The sequence below is a fragment of the Panicum virgatum genome, chromosome 4K (assembly GCF_016808335.1).
Source record: "Panicum virgatum strain AP13 chromosome 4K, P.virgatum_v5, whole genome shotgun sequence".
NCBI lineage: Eukaryota > Viridiplantae > Streptophyta > Magnoliopsida > Poales > Poaceae > Panicum > Panicum virgatum.
In genome coordinates, this window is record NC_053139.1 from 4,928,215 (window position 1) to 4,944,996 (window position 16,782).

General features: G+C 45.6%; 2 protein-coding genes across 3 annotated transcripts; one reads left to right on the forward strand and one right to left on the reverse strand.

The window, feature by feature from the left end:
- Positions 1–460: 460 nt before the first annotated feature.
- Positions 461–7,633, reverse strand: LOC120702695 (starch synthase 1, chloroplastic/amyloplastic-like). Of its 2 annotated transcripts, none has more exons than XM_039986598.1 (15): positions 7,300–7,633; positions 5,721–6,106; positions 5,166–5,243; positions 4,958–5,082; positions 4,166–4,247; positions 3,902–4,075; positions 3,716–3,797; positions 3,203–3,294; positions 3,034–3,096; positions 2,866–2,955; positions 2,284–2,408; positions 2,087–2,168; positions 1,955–2,007; positions 1,776–1,815; positions 461–1,075 (listed from the first exon to the last, which is right to left on the reverse strand). In XM_039986598.1, the coding sequence occupies exons 1-15, from the start codon at positions 7,616–7,618 to the stop codon at positions 917–919; spliced, it is 1,950 nt and encodes a 649-aa protein (XP_039842532.1). In that variant the 5' UTR covers positions 7,619–7,633; the 3' UTR covers positions 461–916. The 2 variants fall into 2 exon arrangements, with proteins under 2 accessions (XP_039842532.1, XP_039842531.1); XM_039986597.1 differs by having other exon boundaries at positions 2,087–2,195.
- Positions 7,634–12,483: 4,850 nt separating this feature from the next.
- LOC120701797 lies at positions 12,484–13,725 on the forward strand. Its single transcript, XM_039985611.1, has 2 exons — positions 12,484–12,996; positions 13,411–13,725. Exons 1-2 carry the CDS (start codon positions 12,484–12,486, stop codon positions 13,723–13,725), a joined length of 828 nt encoding a protein of 275 aa, XP_039841545.1.
- The last annotated feature ends 3,057 nt before the right edge of the window (positions 13,726–16,782 follow it).

Sequence of the window (16,782 nt, forward strand, 5' to 3'; positions counted from 1 at the left end):
AAAGCACGTCAAACGGACAAAGTGAGGTGAAATTTCAAAACGTGCGTTTCTTCTTTAACAGGTTGTTAAGGAATCTGGATGGACAAGCAAGACGATCAGGGATCGATCCCAAAACTGATGTGCTGGTCCGGAATGGAGGTCCCTGCAAGTTTCCCCGCTAGACTCTCTAGGCGTGGTGCCCTGGGCTCCAATGCTCGCGTAGCGGCGTAGGCCGTAGGCCGTGACCTTTTTCCGAATGTTAATGGCCAAGCGGACAGGGTGTTGTCACGCCAAGGATAATAAACCTCCCAAAGCATGCAAAAGCCCGTGCCCGTGGACACACGGCACACCAGATGAACGGCCTTGCGCTTTACAAGATTATTCGATACCAACACATTCACAAATCACGACTACGCTTCCGATGCACGGGCAACATTGACACTGAAAGATGTAGCCATCAGCAATGACTACCTTCAGCGAATGGTCAAGAACGAGCACGCACAAGAGGGCCCTTTCGTCAAGTAGTTCATCAAGAAAAACGAGGTATGGTTCTCTAAAGGGTCAAAAGCTATGAACCCTTACATGCAAAGGGCATGTCATGAGCAACAATCTTAAGAAAACAGCGAGTGATGTAACAAACAGAATCCACAGTTGATTTCATATGTACCATCCGGAGGCTGCTGCGCGGGACCGTTTCCAGCATCCTCCTTATTCTTCAAAACTGTCATTCATCTGGAGTTGGCACTGCATTACGTCCTTTGAGACAAACCAGCCACAGCAGCAGGGGCCGCAAGGCTGACCTAAACAGTGGAGGGTGTACACAGCCGGTCTGCTTCCATAGTTCCATGTATGTACAGGGTTTTTCACTCATCCTTCTGCTTATGGAAGGATGAAGAACCGAAGATCTTCAACAAGATGCTACTTGTGCTTCCCTCTTTTATCGGACATAAGGTTGATCGATAAAGGCCCACTGGAAGATTTGTTCATATTGCTCCGCAGCATGGTCCCATGTGAAGTCTTTTGACATGCCCCGCTTCATGAGTCCCTCCCAGGAAGATTTGTGTTCTCTATATGTAGAAATCGCAGTTCGCAATGTCTGCAATAGATCGTTAAAGTGTCAAAATACCAATTGTGAAATGTTTTGCCCCATTATAACAGTGGTTTGTTTTACTATTGCTGGGGTCAAGAGAAAAAATAGGCACTGCATTTTAATAAAACAGTAAACAAATGAATCCTGAAGCCTAGGGTGCATAAATTCTCAACACTACTCTCAATTGTCTTAGAAGAAACTTGCAGCTTTCGTAACTGATAGTTTCCAGGCTTGGTTCTATAACATATTATTCAAGGTCAAAGCAATTAATTAGTACACATATAACATTCTGGACAGAGTAGTAACTACATTGATTGAGGTGAAACGTGATTGAGTGGAAGTTTTAATCAAACAAAAAGAAATCTCTATTTGCACGTCAGAAGCATGTATCAAACATGTAATGCACATGCACCTGGCACAAGTTAGCAGTGTTGAACCAAAAGGGTGAGGGGTAGCTGCTGCATTCATATTGAACTATACTTTTTAGGGCTTCATTTCCCACTAAGTACAACTTCCCATATACTAACAAGATACCAGAATCAAGCACCTTTTCCCGTAAATCCAGTTACACATGTCATCAGTGGAATCAACTAGACTGATGATGTTAACTCAACCGACTTCATCAATGTTTAGTACACAAAAAGAGCCATTAAGGTACAACGGACGAGGACATTACTAACAGGATTCAAGTTTAACGGAAACTCACCCACAGCATGTTTTCCGTTGTTAGGGGTGCGAACGCCCACCTGTAAAGTGTGTATTCAGTGAAACTTGATTAGTTCATTGGTGAAAGGAGCAAGCTACAGAAACCATTGTAAGCATACAATTGATTCCACGCAAGAAGGGGAAGAGCCTGCAAATACTCTAAAATGGATAACTACTTACCCTGTACCCTGCTCTCCATTATCACCAAAAGGGTTGAAGTTTTCCACTGTGTCCTGTTCAATGAAAGAAAAAGGTGAACATTCTGCCTTGGTACTGATATTACAAGAAATTATTAAAGGATAATTGTCTTACTCTAAGCCCCCCAGTTGCATGGACAACAGGAACTGTACCATACTGCATAGCATATAGCTGATTCAGACCACAAGGTTCGAACCTGGACGGCATTAACAATATATCGCAGCTGTACAAAAAGGTAGATATCAGTATCTCAAAAATTGTATTTGTTATGAGATGGCAAGTGAGTTCTTTGGCAAGGGTTGTTTGTGTACCCTGCAGTTATTCGGTGGGAAACCGGAACACTAAATCCAACCCATCCACGAAATTTATCCCTGAAGTTCGACTCTGTAGATCTCATCCAGTCTTCAAGCTCTTGGTCACCAGATCCAAGCATGACCTACATTAAACAATAAAAAAAATCATTTGTCAACTAACTCTAATTTTAGGCATAAGGTAACTCATGCCTATCCTTCATCAGTCTTCAGTTGAAAGAAGAAGAAAAAGAATTCAGGAGTCAGGAGAAGAATAAGGACATGGATCTAGTTTCTCCAATACACAGCTATCGTTGAGATACTGTTTCTAAGCGTGCGCACATGCATGCATGTGAAATGTAATTCAGTGTTTCCGAAAGAAACATGTTGAATCCATAGGGAACAATAACCCTCTTTTTTATAAATTTTTCTTCTGCAAGAACTTGTTAGCGCCATTTGTAAGCATACATAAAAAATCAAGTTGACAAGAGAGGACTGGAATGCAGAAAGCAATTCTGCGCAAGGACATTACAATAGTTTGTCAGAAACTGAATGTTTGACTCAGTTTTGAGCTAACTGTCACAGAAAAAAGTCAGTGCTTACAAATTGAATGTCTTCCCGCATGAGGTTTGGCATGATAAGTTTAATGAGATCAATTCCTTTCTGATAATCCAATCTTCCAATGAAGCCAATCTGTAAATCAAGCTAATAAATGAATCCACTATATTTTTTTGAGCAAAAAAAATGATGTGTGAAGCATTGGTATCTAACCAGAGGAACATCAGGCCTTATAGGTAAACCCAGCTCCTTCTGCAATGCAGCTTTACATTTGGCCTAAAACAACAATGCAAGGATACAAAGGATTAGTGAACGAGAGAAATTTGAGAAATGGGAGGAAGAGAACGAACATAGGAGGCAGTTATCCCAAGTGTTACCATACCTTTCCAGATAGATCATCAGCAGAATAATGATAAGGGATATGTTCATCCGTGGCAGGGTTCCAATCATTAATGTCAATTCCATTTACAATTCCTGCAGAGTAAAGCCATAACAAATTACTCCCTCCAATCACAAATAAGTGACGCCTGAACACAAAAAGGGTTTCCAAAACACAAATTTGGCTAATAAAATATTTATAAAACGTAGCAAAAGTATTACTTTTGTGGAGCTACATTTCAAGAGGATAGCAGAGGTATTACTTTTGTGGAGCTACATTTCTAGAGGATTCTACTCGTATCATTTTCAGAAATTCTAAATTCAACACATAGAAAGTAACTTGTAATTAAACTTTGGAATGATTGACTTAAGACAACCCCAAAAGAATTACTTATTTGTGATCGGAGCGAGTAATTCTTATCATCCCACTCGGTTGTTTCTCGAAACAGTTTTTTTTAAAAAAAATAAGTTCCACGAAACAGTTGAAGAGCAAATAAGTTAACATGAATATTGTTACCGTTTAACACACTCTTCCTGGAACTTAACAGCTCATCAAGGCCTTGTCCACCTTCAGCAGTTGTGACCTCCCATGAATAACCCTGTAAATGAAACGTAGATGAAAAGTGGAAGATAGGCGACAGCAGATTGAAGGAATAATATCTTGTAAAAATTATTTACATAAAATTGCTATGTGTAATATCACCTTACTGACAGTCACAATTCGATCTGCTGTCACAACTGCACCTTTCAAAAAATTAACCGCCTCACCCTTGTCAAGGGCATGCCTCCTTGCCCATTCAGGGAATACCCACTCCAGAGCTCCATACCATTCAGGTGGCAACCCCAGGTCAGGATATGTGCTTGCAGGCTCCACACCCTACCAGAATGAAAAGATATACGGTGCTGAGTGAACTGCACTGTCAGATTGTATACAGACTATGCAAATTGCAAATTGGTAAGCTCAAACCTGATGTGCTAAATTATGTATTACTAGAATGCTGCGGGAGTCTTTATAAACACCAAATGGTCTATATTTTGCAGCAAGAAGGCTGGGGAAAAAAAATCAATGTTAGGACTATAGTGGTTACATAATGGAAGCTAATTTAGCATTTGTGAAGCCAATTGAAGGGAACAATAAAAAAAAAGGGAAAACAGCAGAGCACAAAAGGCATGCATCTAAAACCACACTTCAAAGTGATACAGATAACTCACAGTAAGGAGAAAACCATGAGCAAACGCATCAAAAGAAATAAGTATCATGTGAACTCTTTTGTATGAGAATAACATGATGCAAGACTACTACTCAACTCTTCTGTTCATTGTGTATGCTTGGTGTTGTGCAAGCCTTTATTGGTCACACATAAAAGGACCATGTTTTACTGTTTACCCATAAATTAGTCTCTAGAAATTAAATGATTGTCATTTCACAGATATCACGTGCAATGACACATGACTGCTATCCGAACCATGTCTTCCTGTTTCAAAGTAAAAGGCATGGTTCAGAGTATTTGTAAGTTGTAACTGATAGTCTGATAGGCTAAGAACTAGCATTACAATAGTAAGTTGAATACATAATTAACTATTTAAAAAATATTGCTGCACTAAATTACTATTTAATCCTGAAAATGTTGCAGAACTGATAGGAGGGGAAAATCAATGAATGTTAACTGAATATGGCATGCATTGAAAAATAGAGCTTCGAGGACAATGAATAAAGGTGTAGGTTTGCAGGATTTAGATGAGAAGATCCACAACATACACTGGCACAAGGCTGGCATGCCAATCGTTCACAACAAACATGCAATTCTGTCCGTAAATATACCCTCCCAATTCAAGGACCAAAGGAGCCTCACATGCAGCATAGCAAAGGAGTGTGTATCTGAACTGCAAGACATATATCACTTGATCAAGTTTGTGATAGAAACTTAAAAAGATCAAATAGGAGATTAATGTAACAAGCTTCTTACCTGATTATCACCATAAGCACCAAACTTATCTCCATACAGATTTCCAGGTCTGTGATACGAGGGATGGTCAACAAACACCTAAACAAATGGCATAATTAGCATGAATCGAAAAAAATAGCCCAAACACATTCTTCATCACCAATTGCAATAAGATGAAAGACATGGCATGTATTAACTAGACACTCCTGCAAATAGTGGCAATCAACAAACATGATCTTCCCCACCTTTGAAAGTTTCCTGCTACCTCGAGCATATCATTATTCATTAATACCTATTTCTAATGTTGTCTTTAGTCAGTATCATGTTTGCCAACACAAATGCAAGACCACAGATGCATAAGACTTTAGGACCAGAGGCACAAGTGTGCTAATTTCATGTACACATCATAGCATTTTGGAACCCTCATTATCTTAATCAATAACATTAAGTACTAAAGTAACATTAGAACATGTACATGTCAAGAAACTCGCATGACTAAAAATCAGCGCAATCTTACAGACAAAGGTAGCAAGTTATTAATTCTACTCAGAAACAATAAGGTGATATAATACTTACCCAATCAACAGAATCTCTATACTCATGGAAAAAGGTTACTTCATGATCACCACCAAAGCATGGAATCCGAATGTGCTTCTTGGTGTAAAATGCATTCGCGTAATTTTTGTCAGAGGTACCATTTAAATATCTTGGCATTACAACCATCACACGGTGACCACGAGCAGCAAGAGCAACAGGTAGTGAACCACAAACATCTCCTAGACCCCCTGACTTTGCATAAGGAGAAGCTTCACCAGTTACAAAGACAATGCTATGTGTTACTTTAGCTCGAGCTTGCTCCTTCCCAACCATGATCTCAGATTCTTGCTCCTTTCCAACCATGATCTTAGAGTCTTGCTCACTTTCCACAACTACTGTGTTGTTGATGGAATTTTCAGCAATCTCTGTATGCGGAATGAAGGATTCAAATATTTCTTAAGATCAGAGTAGAGGAAATATTAGCAGAGTGTCAAGTAGAAACAACAATATGGGTTCTTGTTCCATCATACCAAAACAAGTCTACGAGTGAATAATAATGGTTCTACCAACATTCTGTTCTCAGCTAAATGACAAATTCAGGTTGCCAGATGCTCACTAGTTTCCTAAATTCTTTTTTTCTTGAAGGAACTATTTTCCTAAATTCGATCATGTGGTCAGACAGTGTGTTTAGTATACGCAAGGAAACAAAGAAGAGTTGTGGTCCTAGGAAGAGAGCAAGGTGGGCCAACAGCGTATCAATAAGTATCAAGCAAGGCCCCAAAAGAATAGATTCGTACCAAATTGGAACTAGTAGTCCAGTGAAAGCACCATGTGACTAACTAGAAGGTGCTATGGCTCTTCTAGAATATTGTATCTGACAAAATATTAATAATCTAAGGACGCTAAGATAAATTCTGAGTTTTTTTATTTTCTTTTGCTACTAAACATATAGCACATCTCCGCTGAAAGTCCTTTCTGATTTCTATCAACTAAGATTTGGTCATTCCACTGATCCACTCTCAGTCTCAGTGTTTCGGTAAAACACTGAGGGCTGCTGATTCGGTAACATCAGCTTCTGGCAGACTGATATGACACCCAAAGGTTCTGCTAGGATATTCCGTGGTTTGCAACTACTTGCAACACAGGTTACAATCGCATCACCAAGCCAAGGAAGAGACAAACATGCCAATTTCGCTCTACTTGCAAGGACATATGTGTCACCGAGACCCGAGTGGCTGAGTCAGCCCCATCCCTCTTCCTACTAAAATATCTATGTTATGTCTGCTCAGATCTAAACCACGTGCACGGCCAACCTCTGCAGCGCCTGCATCATACCGAGGTATCGACACTCCACCCTGAACGGCTGAACCCCATCGTCTCATGATCCAATACAGACGCCGCATAGTCGCCACGGGTGGGCTCAAATGCGGGTTTCGAGTTTTTTTTTTCACATGCTACTAGTAATCATGCATACTCGATCAATACTAATTGCCATCAATTCATCACGAAATTACCAAACCTCTCAGGCGCATTTCGCGCTGAACGAACCGATCAGCAGCGATCTGAACACACATGTCGATGAGAAGCGAACAACAGGATTTGGACGCGCCGCTCTTACCTTCCAGTTCGAGGCCGAGATCGAGGTCCCCCAGGCCGCCGTCGGGCACGGGCGGCGGCGTCGACGCCGGCTCCCGCGCGGGCTCGGGCTCGTCGCGCGGCGGCGCGAGGGAGCCGGGCACGAGCGGTGGCGCCAGCTGCGGCATCGGGCGCGGCGCGGGGCCCTCCCTGCTGAGCTCCGCGACGCAGCGGCGGCGCACCGCCCGCTGGGGCCGCCGCGGGCGCGCCTGGTCGCCGCCGCCGCCGCCCCGCCTGGGCCCCGGGGCCCCGGCGGCCCGCGCGAGGAGGAGGCACGCGGCGCCCACGGCCGGCGTCGCCATCTGCAGCGGGGAGGCCGGGGGCGGGCGTGCGTGCGTGGGGATCGCGCGCGGGGGAGAGCGAGGAGGCTGCGGGCGCGGGGGCGGGGGCGCGTCTCGTGTCGTCTCTTCTCTTCTCTCGCGGCGTGTGGCGAGGGATGGGAGGCGAGGAGGGGTTTTTGGTTTGAAGCACACAGCAAAAACGGATCGCCGCCGGGGGGTGAGAGGGAGGTGGTGGACAGGTGGGGTGGCGCCAGGCTGCCAGCCACACGGAGCGTGCACGGGAGACGCAGCGGACGGACGGACGGGACGGGGGCGGAGCGCTTTCAGTGGCGGCGTGGCGCCAGGCTGCCAGCCACACGGAGCGTGCACGGGAGACGCAGCGGACGGACGGACGGGACGGGGTCGGAGCGCTTTCAGTGGCGGCGGGGCGTGGCCGCGTGTGGGGAGGAAGGAACGGCTGGCTGATTCACTGATTCACCGGGGGCTCGTGAGCGGGTGTCGCGCTCGGAGACGGAGACGGGAGCTTTTCGTGTCTTCGGGAGAAATAGAAGGCCCGCTGCATGTGCTCTTCCCTGTCCTTCAGTCCTTGGCTTGGGCCTGCGTGCGGGTTCCGTCATTCCGTGGCAGGAGGGACGTGAATTGTGGGCGTTTCGATCTGACTAGTACATCTTGTGGTTGAGAGGTCGTGGGCTTTCAAGGGGCAATAGGGTGTCGCCAGTGCTGGTGGGTCGGTCGGCACCCTACCAATGCTCACGCAACACAGGCACACGGCAAACCGATGCTCTTGCAGTCTTGCTCTACCTTGGTCTGTACGTAGCTAGTCATTTTGCTTATGCATCAAACACAGTTTACCCATTTCTTTTTTCCTTTCGAAGCAATGATAATTCATCTCAAAGTGGCAATAATTTCACACGGAGAATCTCAAGGTCAGAGCGCATTCAAATTGTTTCGGGGACTTGAAAAATCGTAATTTGGTAGCATGCAGTTGCAAAACGGAGATATTCTAACTAGGCGAAAAGTTGTGTCAGCCTTTAAGTACATGAGCTTGCAATACATTTTTATTTCTACTTCATTGCTTTTTTTTTAACGGTGAATGAGAACGATAATAGAAGGAAAAGAAGGGACGATGAACCAAAATTCATCTAGAAAAAACAAAAGTGTGAATTCAATGTCACAGCATAGACTTTTAGCTATTATGTATTGTAGCGCAATTAGATATACATTGTTGGTGTGAGAGTAGAAGCGATACACGAATGAGTTCGGTCTCACACGCTTTGAAGTAGGATGCCACTGTCCAAACTGAATACATGCGTGAAGCTTTTTTGTCCGAATTCGAGTTATCATGGTATGGATATACCGTACCAATTCGTTATGTCTAGAAGAAGAGTGAGATTTCATAGATAGAGAGGGAATTCTAATAGATTTATGGAGTTCCCAGCGCTCCTGCAGCCGAGGTAGGCGGATGAGAAAAGAGGATAGCTGATTTTTCATTGTGAATGTGATCACGGTGGCTATTACTCCACCCGTTTCAAATTATAAGATATTCCAACAATTTTGAAGAGTCAAAATTTTTTATGTTTGACCAAATTTATATAACAGAATAATAATATTTATTATATAAACTAAGTACCATTAGATTCTTTATTAGTTATATTTTCATAGTACATCAATTTGATATCATAAATTTTTATATTTCTTTCTATAATTTTGATCAAACTTGAGATTGCTTGACTCTCCAAGATTTTTGGAGTGTCTTATAATTTAGAACGGAGGGAGTACTAGCCAGTGGCTAACAACCTGCACGTATCAGTAATGGCATACTTACATATAGAGAAAGACAAAATGACAACAATAACAAAAAAAAGTACATTTCTATGTGCATAGTTTTAGTCTTCATCGTATCGATAAATTAGATTCAACTAGACTTAGCTTTTTTCATCAAACTGAGAGAAGAGAGAAAAGTGAACAACGACGACCCGCGCCCGCCCAACGCCTGACTAGCTTTTTTCATCAAACTGAGATAAAGACAAAATGTCAGTGGAAGTGACAGTGTGAAACCACACCGTACCCGCAACCAGGGTTTTATTTCCCAACCGGAAACCAGTTACCGCCGCCCTCCGGTACCGGTTTACCGGACCGGTTAGGCCGGTAACCGGTGGAAACCGGTTGAATTCAAATCCAAATTCAAATAAATTCAAATTTTCCCGTGCAACCGGTTCCGACCGGTTTACCGGCCGGTTTGACCGGTTTACCGGCCGGTTTTACCGGTTTACCGGTCGGTTTGACCGGTTTGAAATTCAAACGCTCCCGTGCAACCGGTTTACCGGCCGGTTTTACCGGTTTACCGACCGGTTTGACCGGTTTACCGGCCGGTTTGACCGGTTTGATCGGTGGGCCTTCATGGGCCGACCCATTTTTTTCTTTTTCTTTTTTGATTTAACTTTAAATTCTCACAAACTATACTAAATGAATGAATTTTTAAGAAAATTTGACACCATTAGATTCATCACACCTTGAAGTATTTTTAGGAATTTTTTGGGAATTTTTCATTTTTTGAATTCAAATTTAAAATTTGAATTTTGGCCGGTTGGGTACCGGCCGGAACCGGAACCGGACCGGACCGGTTTGACCGGTAACCGGTCAAACCGGACCGGTTCCCACCGGTTAGGTTAACCTTGCCAGCAACAGCAAGTAGCAACCGACCCGCGCCCGCCCAACGCCCCAGCCCCCAAGGCCCCAACCAGCAGCATCCGGGGAGCTCGAAGCCTCGAATTCAAAATTTGAACGATTTTCATCTTCGTAGTAAGATTCCAATGTGTATATGTTGCATAATGAGATTATGAGATGACTAGATTTGCAGCGGACTATCGCTGTAAGATTCCACCACGATTTTTTTAGATAAGAGAATATATTAAGCATATTCTAGCATTTGTATTGATTGATACATATAGCTGTTCGAAAACACAACCACACCACACAATGCGTCCGAAAAAAATGAAACTGAGTAGCAAAAAAGAGAGAGATTAAAACATGCTTAAACACAAACAATCCGATTACTAAATGACCATCCATTCGATGTGAAGATTTCCATAACAAGGCACTCAAGGGCGCGACACCCCTCTAACACCGGCGGCCTTTCCTCTTCTTTTTGTAGTAGCGCCCAAAACCGAATCCAATATGTTTCTCTCAACAGCACCTTCAAACGACTATACCCTAGCTTCCTAACGCCGGTGATGGCTATACGCGTGATCACGGTGGCTACTCTCGTTGTTCCTTTTAGTGGTTGTGCCACAGTTTCACCCATATATATGCTGCGGTGTGGTTAGGGATGGTAAAGGGCTCAAGATTTTGAATTAGAAAATCTAAGGACCAGACCCTAAAAGGGTTGGGCTCATGGGTGGTAAAGGGCCCAAAATTTTGAACTAGAAAATCTAAGGGCCGGGTCCTAAAAGGACTGGACTCTAATCTTATATAATTTTGAGCTAAAAAATTTAAGGTTTTTGTTGGGCTGTGAAGAGGCCACTAGGGCCATGACTCATTACCACTTCTAGCTGTGCTATAATCTTATACAATTTTGAGTTAAAAAATTTAAAAATCTTGTTGGGCTGTAAAGAGGCCACTAGGGCCATAATCCATTACCAACTCTAGGTGTGGTGTTTTTCTAATCGTGGTTATGCTAAGTCGGTGCTCGAGCTTGGTGCTAGTTTAGGCCTAGTTTAGTTAGGTTGATGTTGAAATTTTAGCCCAGTTTTCCAAATTAACCGAGCTATGAGATTTTGTCTCATTTTTCTTAAAAATGAGACTTTTGATCTAATTTGCCACACAACTTGAAAATACAATTCAGATGGGGATGCTCGATGTGACCATTCAAAAAAAACTTCACTGCATTGGATATGTGTCCAACTCCAACGACCAACATAGTTCATGTGCAGTTTTACAGTATCAAACTTGGCTGCCTTCCTCACGGCGCCACCGCCGTGGATCGGAAGAGCTCCTGGTTTTCGTCTGCACCATGTCTGACCGAGCTGACGGATCTCACGCTCTGGAAGCGACTCCGATCCGCTGCGGGACGCGCGCTGGTCCCAGCCTCTCACGCGTCAGCCATCATGCGTCGCCGTCGTAGTCCCTGCGGACGCCGCCGCCCTCGTTGGCGCGCCGCCGCTCGTAGTCCCTGTAGACGTCGTTGGGCTCGGTCAGCGCGTCCGCGGCGGTGGCGTAGCTCGCCTCGCAGGCCCAGCACGACGCCTCGGCAGCCTTGCGCTTGAGGTCGATCCGGCACTCGACGCTCTCGCCGCGCTTGCAGATCGGGCACCGGAAGACCGTGCCCAGCTTCCTGTGCGCCTCCTTCGGCGCCGGCGCCACCTCCGGCGTCCTCGGGCTCGTCGCCCCGGTGGATCCCGCGGTGGTGAAGCTCTGAGCTCGCAGCAGGAGGCGAGACGACTCGTCGGAAAGGAGAACGGAACGGGTTGAACTGCGCTGCCTAGCCATCGTCTTCTGATCTTCTCCCAAGATGTTGCCTTCGGCCTTCCGACGAAAAGATTGTTCTGCTGAGTAGTGCCGAGGGATGTTGGTTATATGATCGCTTCTTGTTTGTGTCCGACTCGAACTCGATCGTGCCCAGTCGGACTCCAATCACCATCCGTGGCCCCACATGTCATTGGCTAGAGCTTTGATTGGTCCTCAAGCACCCGGGCCCGTAATGACCCCACCTGCCAGTGGAAGGTGGCTCCACTAGTATGCCAGCAAGGCAGCAACCGACATACTCTCGCGAACCCAGGAGATGGAGAGGCCCCGTCTCCTTTGAAATGCCCCGCCCTCGCCGTGGCGCGTCGCGTCGCCCAAACCGCCGCAACGGCCACCCGTGTCGCGCACGCCAACGGCCAGCGATGGAGTTCTTCTCCGACGGCGTCCACGTGCGGCTGCGCAGCCGCGCGACCGGCGGGTACCTCCACGCCGACGAGGACGGGGCCGGCGTCTCCCTGCGCCCGCGCGCCCGCGCGTCGCTGAACGCCGCGTGGAGGGTCCAGCGCGTCGCGCGCCATGGGAGCGCGTACGTCTTGCTCCAGGGCGCCGCCTATGGGCGGTACCTCGCGCTCTCGCCGGAGAAGGCGCCGCCGGGCCACCGCGCCGTCCAGAGCGACTACGACGCGCCGGGGCTGGACGCCATCGTGTGGAAGGCCGTCACGGCGGGGGACGGGACCGACGACGTCGTCCTCGTGCGCCACTTCTCCTACCGCCTCCTCCGTGCCGACGTCAGGTGCCGCATCTGGCGCGCCGCCGGCGTCGCCGTCGACGAGTACGGCAACCGGAGTTCGATGATGCGTTGGACGGTCGAGGCCATCCCCGCTAGACCAGCGCCGCCCGTCCTTCCAGTTCCAGGCCCTGCCACACCTGCTCTGGTGAGCTCGCCATACCATCCTCCTTGGCATTCCTCTCACTGATTTGCACGGGCCAGGGCTTGGAACCCACCAATTCGAGCATCGAACGCTGCACTTTGGGGGCACCGATGAATGAATTCGAAAATCTCGCAACAATGCAGGCCCCTTAACAATTGTGATTTCTGATTTATTTCTGAATATATCTGTATGCTATTCGATGATCTACGTCGGATCATGATAAATCCTATGACATCGCCGTTGTAGTTTTTCCCATGATGTATGTTCTGTTTGGATCATTCTAGCTATTTTAACCACATCACAGTTAAGGATGGTTGTCTGAACATTTTGTTATCATGCATGTGTATTCAGAATTTGCTGATTCAGTTACCAGTTCGTCAATTTGTTTTCGTTTCGCTAAGCACCATTGTTCCGTAGCAGCAGAATCTAGTAGGCCTCTTCTGCCGCAAGCGGACAATCCGGTACGTGTGGGCCGACGACCACGGGAAATTCGACGAGCTAGGCTGGGCCTCGTTCGAGTTCTACGGCCGGTCCTTGTACAACCTGAGGGCCGAGGTGGCGCGCCATGCCGACGAGGAGATCTCCTTCGACATCACACTGTGCGTGCGGCCTGGCTTCTACGGGCGGCTGACCCCTCTGGTCATCGACCTGCCTCGCAGCGAGGAGCCAATGGACATCGTCGTCCTCACCACCTGGACACCAGGTAAGAACTTTGCAGTTTTCAATGACTAGATATACTGATGGCTTACTATGTACGGTGTACCATAGCTCATATGCCGCCAGCAGCCCTGTCCTTCTGAATTTGCATTGTTGCTGCATTGCAGATGTTCAGAATACCAACAGTACCATGCTGATGACAGTAGGAACTGAAACTTGCTCACTGTGTAATATAGCCCATATGTTCAGAGAACTTCAAAATTTTGAATTTTCTGCCTAAGGAAACCAATGAAATATTTGCTGCACGAATTGTGCTTGAGAATCGTTATAGTTAGTTTGGTTAGGAACTTAGGATTAACACCGAAAAGGACTGGTACTGCAGATAAGCAGAAACAGTCGAATGGAATAAGCTCTGTACTATTGTTGCATTTCAAGTATTTTCAGTGGCTGTTAAAAATGGTCTAGATTTGTTTCTTTTAGTGAATGTTCAGACACTTAAAATTTCCAATACTCTGAACCCACTTGAGTTGTCTAACTTGGACATAGCGCACTGAAATCTGAAGTCCTGAACATTAGCCTTGTGAAAATCTGTTGCAAAAAAAAAACTCACTGCTAGACATGCTAGCTTCCTAATTATCTTGCATGTTGCCTTTGAATTCAGCTAATGAGGAGTTGCGGTATCCGGATGTTGATTCACCGTAGAGGCACATGCGAGCTGGACTTCAGACAGCAGCTTCGCAACCCATCTCTTCAGAAATCAAAAGTATCCCTCCTTGGATACAACGACATTAGAATTCACGGTCTTTTTTCTCGTTTGTATATAGTCCCAGAAAACTCAGCAAACAACGGACGAAGTGCTGCAAGTATGATGTGAAAGTGATGCTAGAACGAATTTTGCACAGTGATATTGTTTGCAGTTGTAGTACTATGTTCGTCTCTATCTCTATTGGATGATACCAAGAATGTATGTTGCTAGTTCTTATTGTGATACTGTTTCTTCACTCTTTTTCTCTCTTAATAAAAAACGTGCTCAGACGTGGTCGCAAAGAAAAACTGTTTCTTCACTCTGGCAATGCAATGCCGTATCATCAAGATTGGGTGCCTTAGCTGCTTCCTCGCCCTCGGTGCTGCCGCCGCGCCATGGATCCGAAAAGCTCTGGACTTCCTCGGCAGTCGGCACCATGTTTGACCAAGCTACGCTCCGAGCCTCTCACGAGTCAGCCATCGTAGTCCCTGCGGACGCCGCCGCCCTCGTTGGCGCGCCGCCGCTCGTCGATCCACTCGCAGTAGACGTCGATGGGCTCTGTCAGCGCGTCGGCGGCGGTGCGGTGGCTCGCTTCGCAGGCCCAGCACGAGGCCTCGGCGCACTTGCGCTTGGGGTCGATCCGGCACTCGACGCTCTCGCAGCGCTTGCAGATCGGGCACCGGAAGACCGTGCCCAGCTTCCTGTGCGCCTTCTTCGGCGCCGCCGTCACCCCGGCCGCCGCCGTCGGGCTCGTCGGCCTCGTGCTCGCGAAGCTCTGAGCTCGCAGCAGGAGGCGAGACGACTCGTCGGAGAGGAGAACGGAACGAGTTGAACTGCGCTGCCTGGTCATCTTCTCGCAAGAGTTTGCTTCCGAGACCGAGAAGATTGAGAAATTTGCAAAGATTGTGCTGCCGAGAAGTGACGAGGCTGTTTGGTTATATGATCGCTTCTTGTTTGTGTCCGACTCGAACTCGATCGCACCCAGTCGGACTCCAAAGTCCAATCACCATGCGGACCCACATGTCAGTGTCTAGAGCTTTGACCGGTCACCACGCACCCAACGAATTTGGAATGGCAACGCAAACCCAACGGATAAATCCGATGCATATTTAATTTGGAATACGTATAAATCCGGTAATATCCCTACATACATTGTTCCTGCCCTTGTCATCAATCTTGCCAATGATATATATATGACTTGTCTATTTAGCATCCCGGGTGTTGAATAATATTCAACGCCCAACAACATAAATTATGGTTAATGCTTAAGTTGGTAGTAACATTTAGTTTTTGATTGAGACGGCACTAAAATATAGTGTTTGATTGGCTTTTAATGTGGTTTGTTGTGGGTCTGGTCATAATATCGTCATTTGACGCGGGCCTAAAATAATTAATACAGCTTGAATGTCTTGTATGTTATTTTAGCATTGTTTGACCTGTAAAACAGGGGCGCAATCATCGCATCATAGCGAGGCGCTTTTGCTTGAAATGTCCGATGGAGTATAAACTGCAATATGTGAAAGTAAAAAGCTAGGTTACAGTTACGTGGGTTGTGGATGGAGTATAAAGTGGATGGTGTAGAAGTAAAAAGTAGTGGTTCATTAGTGATAGCATTGTGGAAGTAAACCTAGTGGTTCGTCTGTGGCGGCGCTTCTAGGCGGAGGTCCAGCAAGCCTCCAAGACCATAAAAACCTGCGTGCTCTATGCTGCAATCGTAAAATTTTGTAACATGATTACAGAATATGTAAAAACCACGTGATGGACTCAGACAACACACAGATTCCTTTGGTCTCAATTTTTATTTCTTGTGTATATGGACAATCATTCCTTGTTCCACAATATTATTCCTTACTTGGCAATTAATCCATTCATCTATATCAACACAATTTTAGAAATTATTTATTTACAAAATACTCCTTTGTTCTTAGAAAAATTAGACATGTAATATCTAGGATTAATTTACCAAATTTTGAGGAGTAAAATTAATTATGACATTGATCTAATGATAGAGAAGCTGTTTATGTTGTTATTACTTCTCTAATTTTATGATAATACTCTTTGATATTGATAATATTACTACTAATATCAATACTCAATTGCAGTTCTTGGAATTCAAAGTCCGGTCACATGGGACCAACTCAAATAAAAGGCTCCCACATATCATGCTCAAACTTCTCGGCACTTGTACCATATACTCCAAACACATTAACTTGATTGCAGTAATTTTAGTACTAAAGAACTACAAATTAAGCTTACAAGTTATATTCCATATATTTTAAGTGCATTAACGGAAAAATGTATTCCAACCACACACCATAAATCAAGAATTATGATTGTATGTAGTACTTTATAAAAAAAAGGAAGGTTGCAACCAGGTATGTGAGAGA